This window comes from Artemia sp. Qi Xiang Cuo, chromosome 9, assembly GCF_049724085.1.
Source record: "Artemia sp. Qi Xiang Cuo chromosome 9, ASM4972408v1, whole genome shotgun sequence".
NCBI classification, from domain to species: domain Eukaryota; kingdom Metazoa; phylum Arthropoda; class Branchiopoda; order Anostraca; family Artemiidae; genus Artemia; species Artemia sp. Qi Xiang Cuo.
This window is the reverse complement of record NC_142802.1, coordinates 34,051,168-34,066,983: the sequence shown is the minus strand read 5'-3', so window position 1 is coordinate 34,066,983 and position 15,816 is coordinate 34,051,168. Positions and strand designations below refer to the sequence as shown.

The 15,816-nt window shown below is 33.2% G+C and overlaps 1 protein-coding gene across 2 annotated transcripts in view; it reads left to right on the top strand.

The window, feature by feature from the left end:
- nAChRalpha2 (nicotinic acetylcholine receptor alpha2) overlaps positions 1 to 13,225 on the top strand; it is a 193,641-nt gene extending 180,416 nt beyond the window's left edge. For both annotated transcript variants that reach the window (XM_089094485.1, XM_089094484.1), the window contains one exon: positions 12,995 to 13,225. In XM_089094485.1, coding sequence (XP_088950611.1) covers positions 12,995 to 13,180 — 186 coding nt within the window. In that variant the 3' untranslated portion in view covers positions 13,181 to 13,225. The remainder of the gene's footprint in view (positions 1 to 12,994) is intronic.
- The last annotated feature ends 2,591 nt before the right edge of the window (positions 13,226 to 15,816 follow it).

Genomic DNA, 15,816 nt, shown 5'->3' with positions numbered 1-15,816 from the left:
TATCAATGTCTTTTGACAGATATGTTCGATAACACTACCCAGATCTAAGTATCATAGTGAATAAATTCTCTATCATCTTATTTTGTCAGATACATGAGAAAACATTCACGAAATCTAAGTATCAGAGTGAATAAATTCTTTATCAACTTCTTTAGTCTGATACATCACATAATATTCACAAAATCTAAGTATCAGAGTCAATAAATTCTGTATCATCGTCTTTTGTCAGATATGCTTTATAAAATTGAGAAAATAAAAATATCAAACTGAATAAATTATTTATCAATGTCTTTTGAAAGATACTTTTGATGACACTAATAAACCTTAAGTATCAGGGCGAACAGGTTCCTAAGTACCATTCTCCACTGATATCATTTCTCAGATGCATCAGATAGTATTGAAAATAGCTTTGCATTCAAATGAATAAATTCTTTATCAACCTCCTTTGTCGGATAGATTTGCATAAAATTGATAAAATCTAAGTATCAGTGCGAATAGGTTCTTTATCAACATCCTTTGCCGGAAATGTCAGTTAACATTATCAAAACCTAAGTGTCAGAGTGATTAAATTCTGTATCAACATCTATTGTCAGATACATAGGATAACATTGACAAAATTTAAGTATCAGAGGAAATAAATTTTTTATCAACATCTTTTGTAGGATACGTCAGAGAACAAAGTCAAAATCTAAACATCAGAGTGAATGAATTCTTTATCAACTTCTTTTGTCTGTTGCAGCAGATAAAATGTGCAAAATCTAGGTATCAGAGTGAATAAATTCTCTATCAACATCCATTGCCGGATATTTAGGTTATCATTATCAAAACCTAAGCGTCAGAGTGATGAAATTCTGTATCAACATCTATTGTCAGATACATGGGTTAACATAGATAAAATCTAACTATCAGAGTGAAAAAATATTTTCTTTCAAAATCTTTGTCAGATACATTAGATAAAATTGACTAAATCTAAGTATCAGGGTGAATAAATTCTTTATCAATGTCTTTTGACAGATACGTTTGATAACACTGACAAAATTTAAGTATCAAAGTCAACAAACTCTTTATTAACATTCCTTATCGATATCATTTATCGGATATGTCGGATAACCTTGAAAAAATCTATACATTCGAATGAATATATTCTTTATCATAATCCTTTGTAGGATACGTCTGATAAAATTCAAAAATTCAAATTATCAGCGTGAATAAATTCTTTGTAAATATCGTTTGACAGATAGATTTGATAACACTGACTAAATCTAAGTATCATAGTGAATAAATTCCGTATCAAATTCTTTTGTCGGATACATCAGATAGCATTCACAAAACCTAAGTATCAGAGTGAATAAATTCTTTATCATCGTCATTTGTCAGATATGCCTGACAAAATCTGTGTATTAGAATGAATACATGCTTTATCAGCATCTTTTGTAGGGTACACTAGATTATATTCACAAAATCTAAGTATCAGAGTGAATAAATTTTTTATCGTCGTCCTTTGTCAGATATGCCTGATAAAATTGAGAAAATCTAAATATCAGAGTGAATAAATTCTATATCAATGTCTTTTGACAGACACTTTTGGTAACACTGATAAATTTTAAGTATCACAGTGAACAAATTCTTTATTAACATTCTGTATCGACATCATTTATCGGATACGTCGGATATTTACCTGACGTATCCGACAAAGGATGATGATAAAGAATTTATTCATTGTAATACATAGATTTTGTCAATGTTATTCGACATATCCGACAAATGATATCGATAAATAATGTTAATAAAGAGTTTCTTCACTTTGATAATTAAATTTTGACAGCGTTATCAAACGTATCTGTCAAAAGACATTGATAAAGAATTTATTCACCTCTGATATTTATATTTAGTCAATTTTATCCAATGTATCTGACAAAAATACTGACAGAAAAAATTTATTCTCTCTGATAGTTAGATTTTATTAATGTTATCCCATGTATCTGACAATATATGTTGATACTGGGTTTCATCACTCTGACACTTAGGTTTTGATATATTGTTAACCTTCATATCCCACAGTGGATGTTGATAGAGAATTTTTTCACTCTGATACTTAGATTTTGTGAACGTTATATGATGTAACAGACAAAAGAAGTTGATAAAGAATTCATTCACTCTGATACTTAGATTTTGTCAATTTTATCCGATGTATCCGAGAAAGATGCTGATAGAAAAGAATTTTATCACTCTGATACTTAGATTTTGTCAAGGCTACCCCATGTATCTGAGAATAGATGTTGATACAGAATTTAATCACTCTGACATTTAGGTTATGATAATTTTAACTGACATTTCCGGCAAAGGATGTTGATAAAGAATCTATTCGCTCTGATACTAAGATTTTATCAATTTTATTCCGACCTATCCGACAAAACATGTTGATAAAGAATTTATTCATTCTGATACTTAGATTTTCTCGATGTTATTTTATGTGTCCGTCAATAGATGTTGATAAAGAATTTAATCACTCTGATACACTCTGATACTTAGATTTTGTCAATATTATCCAACATATCCCAAAAAGGATGTCGATAAAGAATTTATTAAATCTGATGCTTATATTTTATCCATATTATCCGTTGTATTTGACAAATAAAATGATGATAAAAATTGTTCACCCTGATACTTATATTTTGTTAAGGTTATCCAACATATCCGAGAAAGGGTGTTGATAGATAATTTTTCAATCTGATACTTAGATTTTGTCAATTTTATCTGATGTATCTGAAAAAACATGTTAAAAAAGAATTTATTCATTCTGACACGTAGGTTTTGATAATGTTAACTGACCTTTCCGGCAAAGGATGTTGATAAAGAATCTATTCACTCTGATACTTAGATTTTATCAATTTTATCTGACGTATCTGACAAATGATATCGGAAAGAATGCTAATAAAGAATTTGTTCACTCTGATACTTAAATTTTATCAGTGTTACCAAAAGTATGTGTCAAAAGACATTGATACAGAATTTAATCACTCTGATACTTAGATTTTCTCAATTTTATCAGGCATATCTGACAAATGACAATGATATAGAATTTAATCACTCTGATACTTAGATTTCCTGAATGTTATCTGATGTAACCGACAAAAGAAGTTGATAAAGAACTTATTAACTATGATAATTAGATTTGGTCATTGTTATCAAACTTGTATGTCAAAAGACATTTACAAAGAATTTATTCACTCTGATACTTAGAATTTCTCAATTTTATCTGACGTATCCGCCGCAGGATTATGATAAAGAATAAATTTATTCCAATACATAGATTTCTTAAATATTATCCAACATACCCAATAAATGATATCGATAAATAATGTTAATAAAGAGTTTCTTCACTTTGATAATTAAATTTTGTCAGCGTTATCAAACATATATGTCAAAAGACATTGATAAAGAATTTATTCACTCTGATACTTATATTTAGTCAACTTTATCCAATGTATCTGAAAAAAATGCTGATAGAAAAAATTTATTCTCTCTGACAGTTAGATTTTATCAATGTTATCCCATGTATATGACAATATATGTTGATACTGGGTTTCATCACTCTGACACTTAGGTTTTGATATATTGTTAACCTACATATCCGGCAATGGATGTTGATAGAGAATTTTTTCACGCTGATACTTAGATTTTGTGAACGTTATCTGTTGTAACAGACAAAAGAAGTTGATAAAGCATTCATTCACCCTGATACTTAGATTTTGTCAAGGCTATCCCATATATCTGAGAATAGATGTTGATACAGAATTTAATCACTCTGACACTTAGGTTATGATAATTTTAACTGACATTTCCGGCAAAGGATGTTGATAAAGAATCTATTCGCTCTGATACTAAGATTTTATCAATTTTATTCCGACCTATCCGACAAAACATGTGGATAAAGAATTTATTCATTCTAATACATAGATTTTGTCAATGTTATCCGACGTATCCGACAAATTATATCGGTATAGAATATTAATAAAGAATTGGTTCACTCTGATACTTAAGCTTTATCAGTGTTACCAAAAGTATCTGTCAAAAGACATTGATAGAGAATTTATTCACTCTGATACTTAGATTTTCTCAATTTTATCTGGCATATCTGACAAAGGACGATGATAAAAAATTTATTCACTCTGATACTTAGATTTCGTGAATGTAATCTAGTGTACCCTACAAAAGATGTTGATAAAGCATGTATTCATTCTAATACACAGATTTTGTCAATGTTATCCGACGTATCCGACAAATGATATCGATAAAGAATGTTAATAAAGAATTTGTTTACTCTGATACTTCAATTTTCTCTGTTTTATCAAACTGCTACTACTACTACTACTACTAACAACTCACCGCAGCACCAAGCCGCCTGAGGCCAATGCAGCTACGCACGCTCCTCCTCCCTCCCAATCTATTCAATGCTCCCTTTTTACACCCGCAAAAGAAGTTCTCATTTCCTTTAAATCTTTCTTTATGACGTTCTCCCATCCCAGAGGAGGACGACCTGGTTTCTGTTTATCCCTAGACGGTTTTCCAAAATGAACAATCTTCGGCAATCTCTCATCCTTCATCCGCATAACGTGCCCTAGCCACCTCAGCCTTTCTTTCATTATTGCCCTAGAGAGCGGTATTGAACCACATTTTTCGTATAGCCTACTGTTTGAAATACGTTGAGTCAGCCGGGTACCCAGAACAATCCTCAAGCAATTTCTCTAGAAAACATCTAGCAAATCTTCATTCGCATTTCGGAGTGCCCTTGCTTCAGACCCATATTTGACCACTGTCATCATTGTAGCTTCTAATATTCTAATCTTGGTTTGCAGCATTATCTTCCTATTCTTCCAAACTTTTTTTAACTGTGAAAAAACACCCCGAGCCTTGGCTATTCTACTTTTAACATCTTCACTGCTCCCACCATTTTTACTAATAATACTACCAAGTTAAGTGAACCTGTCCACCTGATCAACCTTTTCATTACCTAACTTCACTTTTTCATTTTCACTTATTCCTAGCCTTAGTGACTTAGTCTTCTTAACATTAATTTTCAAACCTATTCTAGTACCCTGAACTCGCAAAACCTCAATAACATCATTCATTTTGCTCACACTTTCATCTAGGATTCTTAAATCATCAGCATAATCTTAGTTCAGGAGACTTTTTCCTCCTTATTTGATTCCGTGGCTTCCCATTGCCTTTCCTGTGCTCCTTAAGAATAAGTCCATCAAAATAATCCATATAAAGGGGGATAGAACACAACCCTGCTTAACTCCTGATTTAATACAAAACCAGCTTCTAACCTAATTTCCTACCTTAACCGCAGCAGTGTTATTCTCGTACATAGCACTAATCACTTTAATGTATTTGTCTGGTATACCATACAAGGATAAAATCTTTGCTAAAGCCCTTCTATCAACAGAATCCAACGCTTGCTCATAATCTATAAAACTGAGGACCAAAGGTGTTTGAAAACTCAGGCACTTTTCAATTATTAGCTTGTTCGACACATCCTCTACCTTTTCTAAAACCGCATTGTTCTTCTCTTAAAACTTTTGTCTATGGCATCTCTCAGTCTAAAAAGTATCATATTACTAAGTATTTTACTACCTACAGAGACCAGACAAATCCCTCGATAATTACCACACTCACTTATATCACCTTTCTTATAAAGTGGCTTAATTAAGGTTTTCCTAAAATCGTTAGGTACTTCCCTTTTTCAAAAATCATATTCATAATCTTTAGTAGCTTATTTCTAACCTCAGAGCCACCATATTTAAGAAACTCATTTACAACCTTATCAGCACCTGGAGCCTTATTATTTTTTAGTCCTTTTAGTACTGTCGCTAATTCCTCCACACAAAACAAATCTTTCTTCAGATCCAAGGTATCACAAACTTTTTTATTTTTCTTTGTATCTTTTCCCACAACTTTATCTCGGTTAAGCAAATTCTCAAAAAGTTCGACCTATCTCTCTTTAGTTTTTTCCTTATTGCTAATTGCAGCCCCATTCCTGTCTTTAAGTGGGCCAAGTCCGCATTTACTACTCCCTCTCAATTTGTAAACATGCCAGCACAATATTTTACTATTATGCCGTCTAGCTGCATCTTCCAAATCCTCAGCAATTTTATCTATGGCCTCCACTTCACACCTCCTTAGTTCATATTTTAATGCTTTCTCCACTTTCTTTGCATTCCTTTTGTTTTCATATGATCTATCACTAAGGTAATTCTTGTACAAGTCCTTTCACCTTTCTATCAAACATAAAGCTTTTGCACCTAAACTCTTAGCTGTAGTTCTAGCTTTCTTTCCTAAGACACCTTCAGCAACTTCACAAATTATATTTCTAAAATTATTCCAACCATCTTCCACATTCTCAAATTTTTATCAGTGTTATCAAAAGTATCTGCGAGAAACTTTAATAAAGAATTTACTCACTCTGATGCTTATATTTTCTCAATTTTATCAGACATGTCTGACAAAGTACGATGATTAAGAATTTATTCAGTCTGATACTTTGATTTCGTGAGTGTTATCTGATTTATCCGACGAAAGAAGTTAATAAAGAATTTATTCACTTTGATACTTAGATTTCGTGAATGTTTTCTGATTTATCCGACAAAATAAGTTGATAAAGACTTTATTCACTATGATACTTAGATCTGGGTAGTGTTATCAAACGTATCTGTCAAAAGACATTGATAAAGAATTTATTCATTCTAATACATAGATTTTTTCAATGTTATCGGCCATATCCGACAAATGATATAGATAAACAATGTTAATAAAGAATTTGTTCACTTTACTACTTATATTTTGTGAATGTTATCAAACGTATCTGTCAAAAGACATTAATAAAGAATTTATTCACTCTGATACTTAGATTTAGTCAATTTTATCCAATGTATCTGACAAAGAAGTTGATAGAAAAAATTTATTCAGTCTGACAGTTAGATTTGATCAATGTTATTCCAAGTATCTGGCAATAGATGTTGATACAGAATTTCATCACTCTGACACTTACGTTTTGATAATGTTAACCTACATATCTGACAGTAGATGATACATAATTTCATTACTCTGACACTTAGGTTTGATAATGTTAACCGACATATCCGGCAAAGGAAGTTGATAAAGAATCTATTCGCTATTATACTTAGATTTTATCAGTTTTATCCTGACCTATCCGAAGAAAGGTGTTGATAAAGAATTTATCCATTTTGATACTTAAATTTTCTCCGTTTTAACCTATCTATCCGACATATTATGTATGCAAATTCCTTTTCTTACATCTCCGATGTTTTAATAGACATTCTATGTTAGCATACTCTAAAAATAATGAACACATAACAATGTAATGCATAATGTATTTTGAATGAATTAATGTCTTGTAGGATATTAATAAAAAAAATATATTATTATACATTATTAATGTCAATAAACCACTTTGGACATTTTGAATCTGTTCCATAAAATAATTCACCATGTTCTCTCTTGATATTGTAGCTATTGTCTTCACTTAGTTCGTAATCAGTAGAATAATCATTATTCCATTTTGAGTCATACAAAATTTTTACTGGTGTGTCACTGACAGGTTCAATATGAGTTTCGTCTTTGGTATTATTTGGTTCATTGATTGTTTGATCAATGATGGTAGTACATTATTTTTACACAGGTAACAGTTCCGGCACTCAGACAAGATATGGTTTGATATTAGTAGAAGAATAAGCCTTTCTTTTCCCGTTTGCTTTCATTCGAATGCTAATACCTAAAAGATGACGATTGGATCTATCAATAGGTAGCATGTTACCATAACCATTAGCAAGAAGATGCCCTTCTTCATCAACCATTATTTTTATTTTGGCATTCTATTTGAATGTAATCATCTTGGAAAATGATAATTTCACATATCCAGAATGTCTATAATGAAAATTCTTGGGTACTCCAAAGGAATCTAAACACTTATTATTATGACAACGTACGTACACATGTCCAATCGTGCTACCACCTATACTGGTTTCATAGTTCAAATACTTCTCCTTGTCAGCATTCAATGCTACAGTAACCCTATCATGTGAACACAATTTTACTGGGAGGTCATCCACATGTTCAATGTGCATTTCATCTTTGCTATTATTTGGTTCATTGACTGTTTGATCAATGGTAGTAACTTTTGCTGGCACATTGTTTTTCATCGGTTCATCTTTATATTCCTTAGTGATATTTTCTACCAATGCCCTTGTTATTTTCCCGGTAATTTCACTGTCTATTACCACTTATTTTTACACAGTTAACAGTTCCAGCCCGTAGAAAAGAAATGGTTTATGATATTAGTAGAGGAGTACGCCTGACTTCTTTTTGACCTTCCGTTGAATGCTAATGCCCGAATGCTGACGATAGGGTTTATCACTGGATAACGTCTGACCACAATCACTAACAAGAAGATGCCCCTCTTCATCAACTATTATTTTTATGTGGGCATTCTTTTTGAGTGCAATCATCTCCAGAGATCTCAATCTCCCATAACCACCATCATAAGATTTGAATTTTTTTGGTACTCCAAAGAAATTTAATTCCTCACTGTCACGACAATGCATGCATACATTTCCGATGATGCTACCACTTGTACTTGTTTTATAGTTCAAATACTTCTACTTATTAGCATTCAATGTTACAATAACACTATCATGTGAACAAACTTTCTTAGAATGTTTCATCTTCACTTCTTTAAAGATATGAGTTATGTGATTAACCTTCCACTACGTAAAAATTACTGATTTAATAAATGTAAAAAAAAACAGGTAGTGTCGATAACCCACCATAAAGTATCAGTGGGAAAGCCGCGACGTGTCTATGAGCAAGTATAGAGTGCGATTGATAGATCCGCAAGCATATTTCATATCATTTTAAGATAGGTAAAAAAAATTTAAATAATTTCTAAGTCCAAAAATTTCAGTCCATAAAAAAAATGCTACTATAATCATTATTTTTCTAATAGTAAAAGTCATGACTAACATTTCTATATCATTCTGATTTGAATTTGGAAAATATTAAATAATAATTATGTTTTATGTCATTCTAAGACATGTAAAAAAAAAGTTGAAAAAATACCAAGTTAAAAAAATTTTTAAAAAATTCAAAAAAACTTCAAAAAAAGTATCAAAAATGGGGGGAAGAGGCCCAAAAAGTTGGGGGGAGGGGTCTCCTTGGAGGTTGAGGATAGATGATCCTTGGAGGTTGAGGTCCTTGGTGTTTAGGGTCATGGATGGTTGCGGTCCTTGATGGTTCAAACCCATAATCATCTCAATAGTTGATTCCTAAGAATTTCTAAGGAATGTACTGAATTTCTTTATTAAAATTCTTTTCTTAGCATTTACATCTCTATTAGTATCAACTTTTTAGTATACTACAATGCTAGAGCATATTTTATATTGACAACACTAATCAAATGCTACTTTTGTATAATACAGAACACACCCGAGAAGTAAAGCTATGTCAAGGCATAAGGTCATCGTGGCTCCTATGACTCTATTAGTTTCAACTTTTTAGCATGCCCCAATGCTAAACCATATTTTATATTGGCAAAACTGCTCAGCTGGTATTTTTGTATTATACAGAACACAGCCAAGACGTAAATCTAAGTCAAGTCCCATGATCACCTTGTCATCGTTAACCATTTCCATAGATTGACGCCAACGATGTTATTCCAAATTTATAATAAATTGCCTAAGAGTTACCACGCCCTTCGGGCTTACCTTAACCGGTAAGCAGTTTAACCCTTTTTACTACTTTCATACAATCAAATTAAGATAATCGTTTCCTTAGGTTGACACCAATGATGTTATTCCAAATTTATGTTAAATTGCGTAAGAGTAGGCACCCCCTTCGGGCTTACCTTAACTGGTAAGCAGTTTAACCCATTTTTACCACCTTCATACAATCCCATTAAAAATGTTATCGAGCCCTGTTTCATCCCTATTATTCAATCACAAATTAATATCATTCAGACCAGAGTTATGTCAAAGGAATACCTTTTTCACCAATTGAGTGTTATTTTATCCAAATGATACAATTTTTGATATCTAATACCATATGCTATCATTAAACCTTCTGTTGAAGGCTAATAGTCGAAAGCTTAGCTGTTAACAAGCCAGGCTGGCAGTGATTGTTTCCATAGATTGAAACCATTGATGTTATTCCAAATTTATGTTATGTTTTCATTCAATCCAATTAAAATAAATCTCGAGCTCTGTTTCTCCCCTATTATTCAATCTCCAATTAAGATCATTGAGAGCAGAGCTATGCCAATGGAATACCTTTTTTCGAAAATTTAGTAAGTTTTACGTAAATGATACAACTTTTTGGTATCTAATACCGTATACAATCATTAAACCTGAATAAACATGATTGTTTACCCTACGGCTGAAACCAATATTTTTTACAGAAAGTCCAATAAACCTTTGAACACGTTGTACTAAGATCTTTAGTTATGGGTGTTAACACAGAAACCTGTCTGGTAAGGCATGTCCCTTCTGTAATACTAGATACCTGGCCGTGGTAAGGCATGTACCGTGGAAATTGTACACATATTCATGCTCCAGGGCTTGTCCCTTCTGAATAGCGATATAGATTACTACTAGTATCTATTTCAATCGAAAATTCTCCCTACTATTTATCATGGTGCGGAACTTTGGGGATATGAGGTGATCCCGCACTTAGAAAGGGTTCAACTACAATATTATAAAAGATTGGTTAGGGTTACATGCTACAACTCATACACAGGCTGTTAAGGGAGATCTATTTTTGTTTTTGCTGCATAAAGAAAGGTTACTACTAGTAGTAAAATTTTGGCTGAAAATTATCCGACTACCGGATGAGAGCCTTATGAAAGCCGCATATTTTGAATTATTGCAGCAATGTAGAAAAAGATCGGGCCCGTTCCATGTTAAAGCCCTCTTTGATAAAGCCGGACTTTCATACGCTTGGAATGAAGGTCTTGGTCCAACAGGCGGTCCAGAGGAAATTATCGGAAGTTAAAACATGTTAAGGAGGATCAAGAGATCCAACTCTGGCATGAACAGATTTGAAAATATGAAACCTTGCACCAGTATTCTAAGATAAAAGTCTTTTGGACTAGAATATTATTTTGAGCTGAATTTTCCACCGGGAACCTTGCGTCTGTGTTTCCAGGTCCGAGCGAATGATTTGCCCTTAAAAAGTAGATTGAAAGTATTTGAAAGAAATGCTCAGGGCCCGAAATCATGTTATACTTGCTCTTTATGTGGTATGGAGCAAGAAAATTTGCTTCATTTTTTGACGGTGGGCCAGGGGCTTTCAGATTTGACATTGAAGGTATTTAGGTGATGGGGAAGTGTTTTTTCCTGGGATTCTTAAATCTTCATTCCGGGAGACGATTATAGCAGTGACTGGATTTATAAAAGAGGGTTTAAAAACATGTAAATAATGGGTTTAAGGTTTTTGTTTGTTGTTAGTAGTAATACCATTTATTTAAGTGTATGCTGGCTGTTGTCTTTTATAATCATTGTAATGTTTGTGTATGGCATAGCGGCTGAACAGTTATCTATCTATGTATCTATTGATCTAGATGCACCCACGAGTATGAGTAATTTTTTTTTTTGGGGGGGGGAGGAATCCAAGAGAAATAAAAAAATACGCATAAGTATGTTAATATAATCAATTTGGAATTTTTTTCTGAACTTTTTTAGGGGTGAGGGAACGATTTTGTGCACTGTATATGATTCTCAAATCAATTGTACTAATTCCTAGAGTCTATAAAAATAGATATCTCACTTTTTATTAGGAGTGAATTTGAACAGAATTTGTGTATAATATCTTTGCCCATCAAAGCTAGTAATGTACAACTTTACTCCGTTAATTCTTTTTTTTTTTTGCTTAACGTGATTTGATTTTGAACCACCGATCTATCTGGCAGTCAGTCCTTGTCATCTGTGGATAAATTTTAATCAGTCTTTAAGAATAATATTCAGTGATCGGTTTGAAATTTGTTATCCGTTAACTAAAACTTTGTTATGGACAGTATTCTAAGCCTAAATTCATCATCTTTGTACTTATACACATTTTGTTGTTGCGGTTCTGCTCATCATATAAATACAAACTTGAAAGTCTTTCATAAAATATTCCAAATCTTTAGACAATGGAAAAATTGCACATTAAGAGACCAAAGCCAATACCAAAGTATGGGATCTTTTAATTCCTATTAACTCCTTCCTCCTTCCGCATTTTCAGCAACACCATTACTTTTGTTCGACAAAGTAATACTGGATCTTGAAACTGGACGGCGAAACTGGAATTTTTCAAATATGAAGGAGGTTGGCTCATATATCAGACCGCCAAAGATCAATTTTTCATAAAAAAAATCTATGATAACCAAAACAGCGCAATCTCTGCAATAGGATTACGGTCTTCCACCTCTCAATGTACACCTCCTATATTGGTTGCAGCAATAGCTGCAAAGTAGTAGAGGGTGAACCACTGACCATAGGCTACTACAAAAAAAATGAATACAAAGGGAGACTGTCTAATGGCAACTATTGTCCATGTAACACTAAGTTGAACATGTAATCTTTATTCAGATTCAAGCACCCCCATTATGGTATTCTTTGAAAACTTTTTCAACTTTGATAAGTTACCCTGTGCCTTCTACTTTTTACATCTTCAATGCACCCACAACCCCTTCTAGTAGTGACTAATGATTCCTAATTACTAATTCATTTCTATTTATTTACTAGCATTTAGCTTACTATTAACATATGTAACAATTTCTATCCAAGGGAAGCTATGCTCTTGGTTAGTCTTCTCGTTACCTAATACCATCTCTTTATCGTTTTTCTTAGACTGCCATTTAGTCTTCTTATTTTTAAACCTGTTCATAAATGAACAACCTTGGAATTTTTGAGAATTTCAAATAATGTGTTTTCTGCAGGAGGATCAAGATTGGGCTTTCGTCGCAATGGTGCTCGATCGTCTTTTTCTGTGGATATTCACTGCAACATCTCTTGTTGGAACAGTAGCTATACTTATGGACGCTCCTGCTCTCTATGACGATTCTCTCCCAATTGACAAAAATTATTCTCGCATTGCCAAGCGAATGTACAGATTGATTGACTAGTGCTCAAGATTTAACATTTTTAATTTCTTTTAAATAAAAGTTCTCTTTTAATTATTTTTTATATTTTTCTTATTGTGCCCCCAGCACGCAACACTGTCAGCATTTAGTTACAATATCCAATAGTCTAAGGTGTCTTATGGGCCAATTATGTTACTTATTTTTACCTAAGAAATTTCGAGTCTTCTGGTACCCAGAGCATTCGTTAGGTGAGTTAGCCGAAGTCATAAAACGAAAGTTTCATTGATACTTTATTTTCAGTATTGAGTAAAAAAATAAATGTTTCTTCAAATGAAAGAACTTTTTGAAATCACTTTACAAAGAAATTTTTAGACTAATTTTATTGAAGTTTGAAAAGTGGTGAAAAAGAAAGATATTATGGGAAGATATAGTTTCCTCAGACATAGTGACCGATTGAGCACAAGGGAAAATCAAATTTCCAAGGAGAAACTTGATTTACATTATAATTAGGGCAGATATAATTTAATCAGTTTAGAAACCCAATGATCATGACCCTCGTATCCTGAAAAAGGATGCTTATTAGACACCAGCAAAAAGAATTTTCCCAGTAAAGATAGAAAAAGTATAGCGCAATTCTTTATATTGATGTTTTTTAATACTTGTTTTAAATGTTTTGCCCTCCAAATTTTACGACTTCTGCCTAGCAGGGAAATAGGGATCCCTTATACAGCGAACCCCCTATGCCTCTGGAGAGACGGTACCGAGAATTACCTTTCCCCAAAAGAGATAGTTTTTCTCTTTTCAATCAAGTGTAGTAGTTGATGTGCTCGTAATTTATGGAAGAAAAAGTATATGATTCTTTTTCTTTGGTAGAGGAACGGACAAGGGAAAAATCTTTTCCCAAGGAACGGACAAGACTATGAAAGCTGATTCCTCTACCCCACTTCCTCCTTAAATTGTTGGGATTATCTCTTACCTTCGGAAAATGGGGAGTATCGGCCCTGTGAGCCCAATTCCGTCAAAAGCGTTTCCATATTTAAAGGATTCATGCATTCATCACTTCGATTGTGAATAGAATTTAGTTTTCAACGTTGCTGGTCAAAATAAAGGCTAAACAAAGCTGTTTGAATATTACATTGGTTTGCAATCATGAACTAGAAACTTCACTTAAATATTAAAGAGTAATTTGACCTTCTTGGTTGGCAATTTATAGTCCTTTCCTTGTAGGTAAATACTCAGCTGCTATGAGGAAATGTTTTATCGCTTCCCAACAAAAAGCAGACAGCTTCTTAAGAAAATCAAATAAAAAAAAGTTTTTTCAACTGAAAGTAAGGAGCAACATTAAAACTTAAAACGAAAAGAAATTATTCCGTGTATGAGGTGGACTGTCCTCTCCTCCACGCCTCGCTCTTTACGCTAGAGTTTGACTCTTTCTCACAACTCTATTTTTTAAAACAGTAAAAAAACTTTACCTTAAAGAGTGAGGCGTTGAGGAGTGGACAGCCCCTTTCATATACGGAATAATTTCCGTCCGTTTTAAGTTTTTATGTTGCTCCTTGCTTTCAGTTGAAAAAACTTGTTTTTTTTATTTAATTTCTGATCGTTTCTTAAATAATACCAGGAAATCTGACCCCACCTCTCAGAGAAACCTCCATCCCAAGGAAATATCCTCTAGACAATTCAATACCGGTGAAAATTTTTCCCGGAAAATTACTCTTAACCACTCCGCGCGTAAAATTGAGACGAAAAAGAGAAAGCAAGACATATAAAAAGAATTTTGCATAAGAATTCTGGCAAATTCCAGAAGTGTATAGTTTCCCCTGACAAGCTCACTCCCTGGAAACTTTCCTCCCCATGAAAAATTCCCCCGTTTAAAACCCTCAGCAGAAAACTTGCCCCCTCCCACACCTGAAAATGCATCAATGAGTCCCAATAACAAATACTATGCCTATACAGTGGACATATTTTTTAACATAAAGATCTTTCCCCTAGGGCTGTGAGGGGGGGTCATGTTATACCCAAAGTCATAGTTATTGGCCTTTTAACTATGACAAAAAATGGCTATCTCAAAATTTTATCGGACTATTTTGGGAAAAGGGGGCGGGGGAGGGGGCCTAGTTTGCCTTCAGATTTTTTGGTCATTTGAGAAGAGCACTAGAACTTTTAATTTCCGGTCGAAAGAACCCTTTCCCAATAACCTAGAACCACTGGGTCGATACGAGCACCGGGGAAAGAAAAAAACAAATAAAAACGCACATCCGTGATCTTTCTTCTGGCAAAAAATACAAAATTCCCCATTTTTGCAGATAGGAGCTTGAAACCTATACAGCACAGGTCTCTGATACGCTGAATTTGATGGAGGATTTTCATTAAGAATACTTGAATTTTAGGGGGTGTTCCCTCCCTTTTCCGAAAATCAGGAAAATTTTCTCACGCTCGTAACATATCATAAGTAAGATTAAACTTAATGAAGTTTACATATTTGAAATCAGCATAAATTGCTTTTGTAGAGTTTCGGTTACTATTGAGCCGGGTCACTCCTTACTTACAGTTCGTTACCACGAACTGTATGATATTCCCAGAGTTTTATTAAGAATCGTCGTAGGTGAATAGATTTGATATCCTCTCGGAAAATCATAAAACTAATAATAAAAATCGATATCGGTAATTTTTTTTTC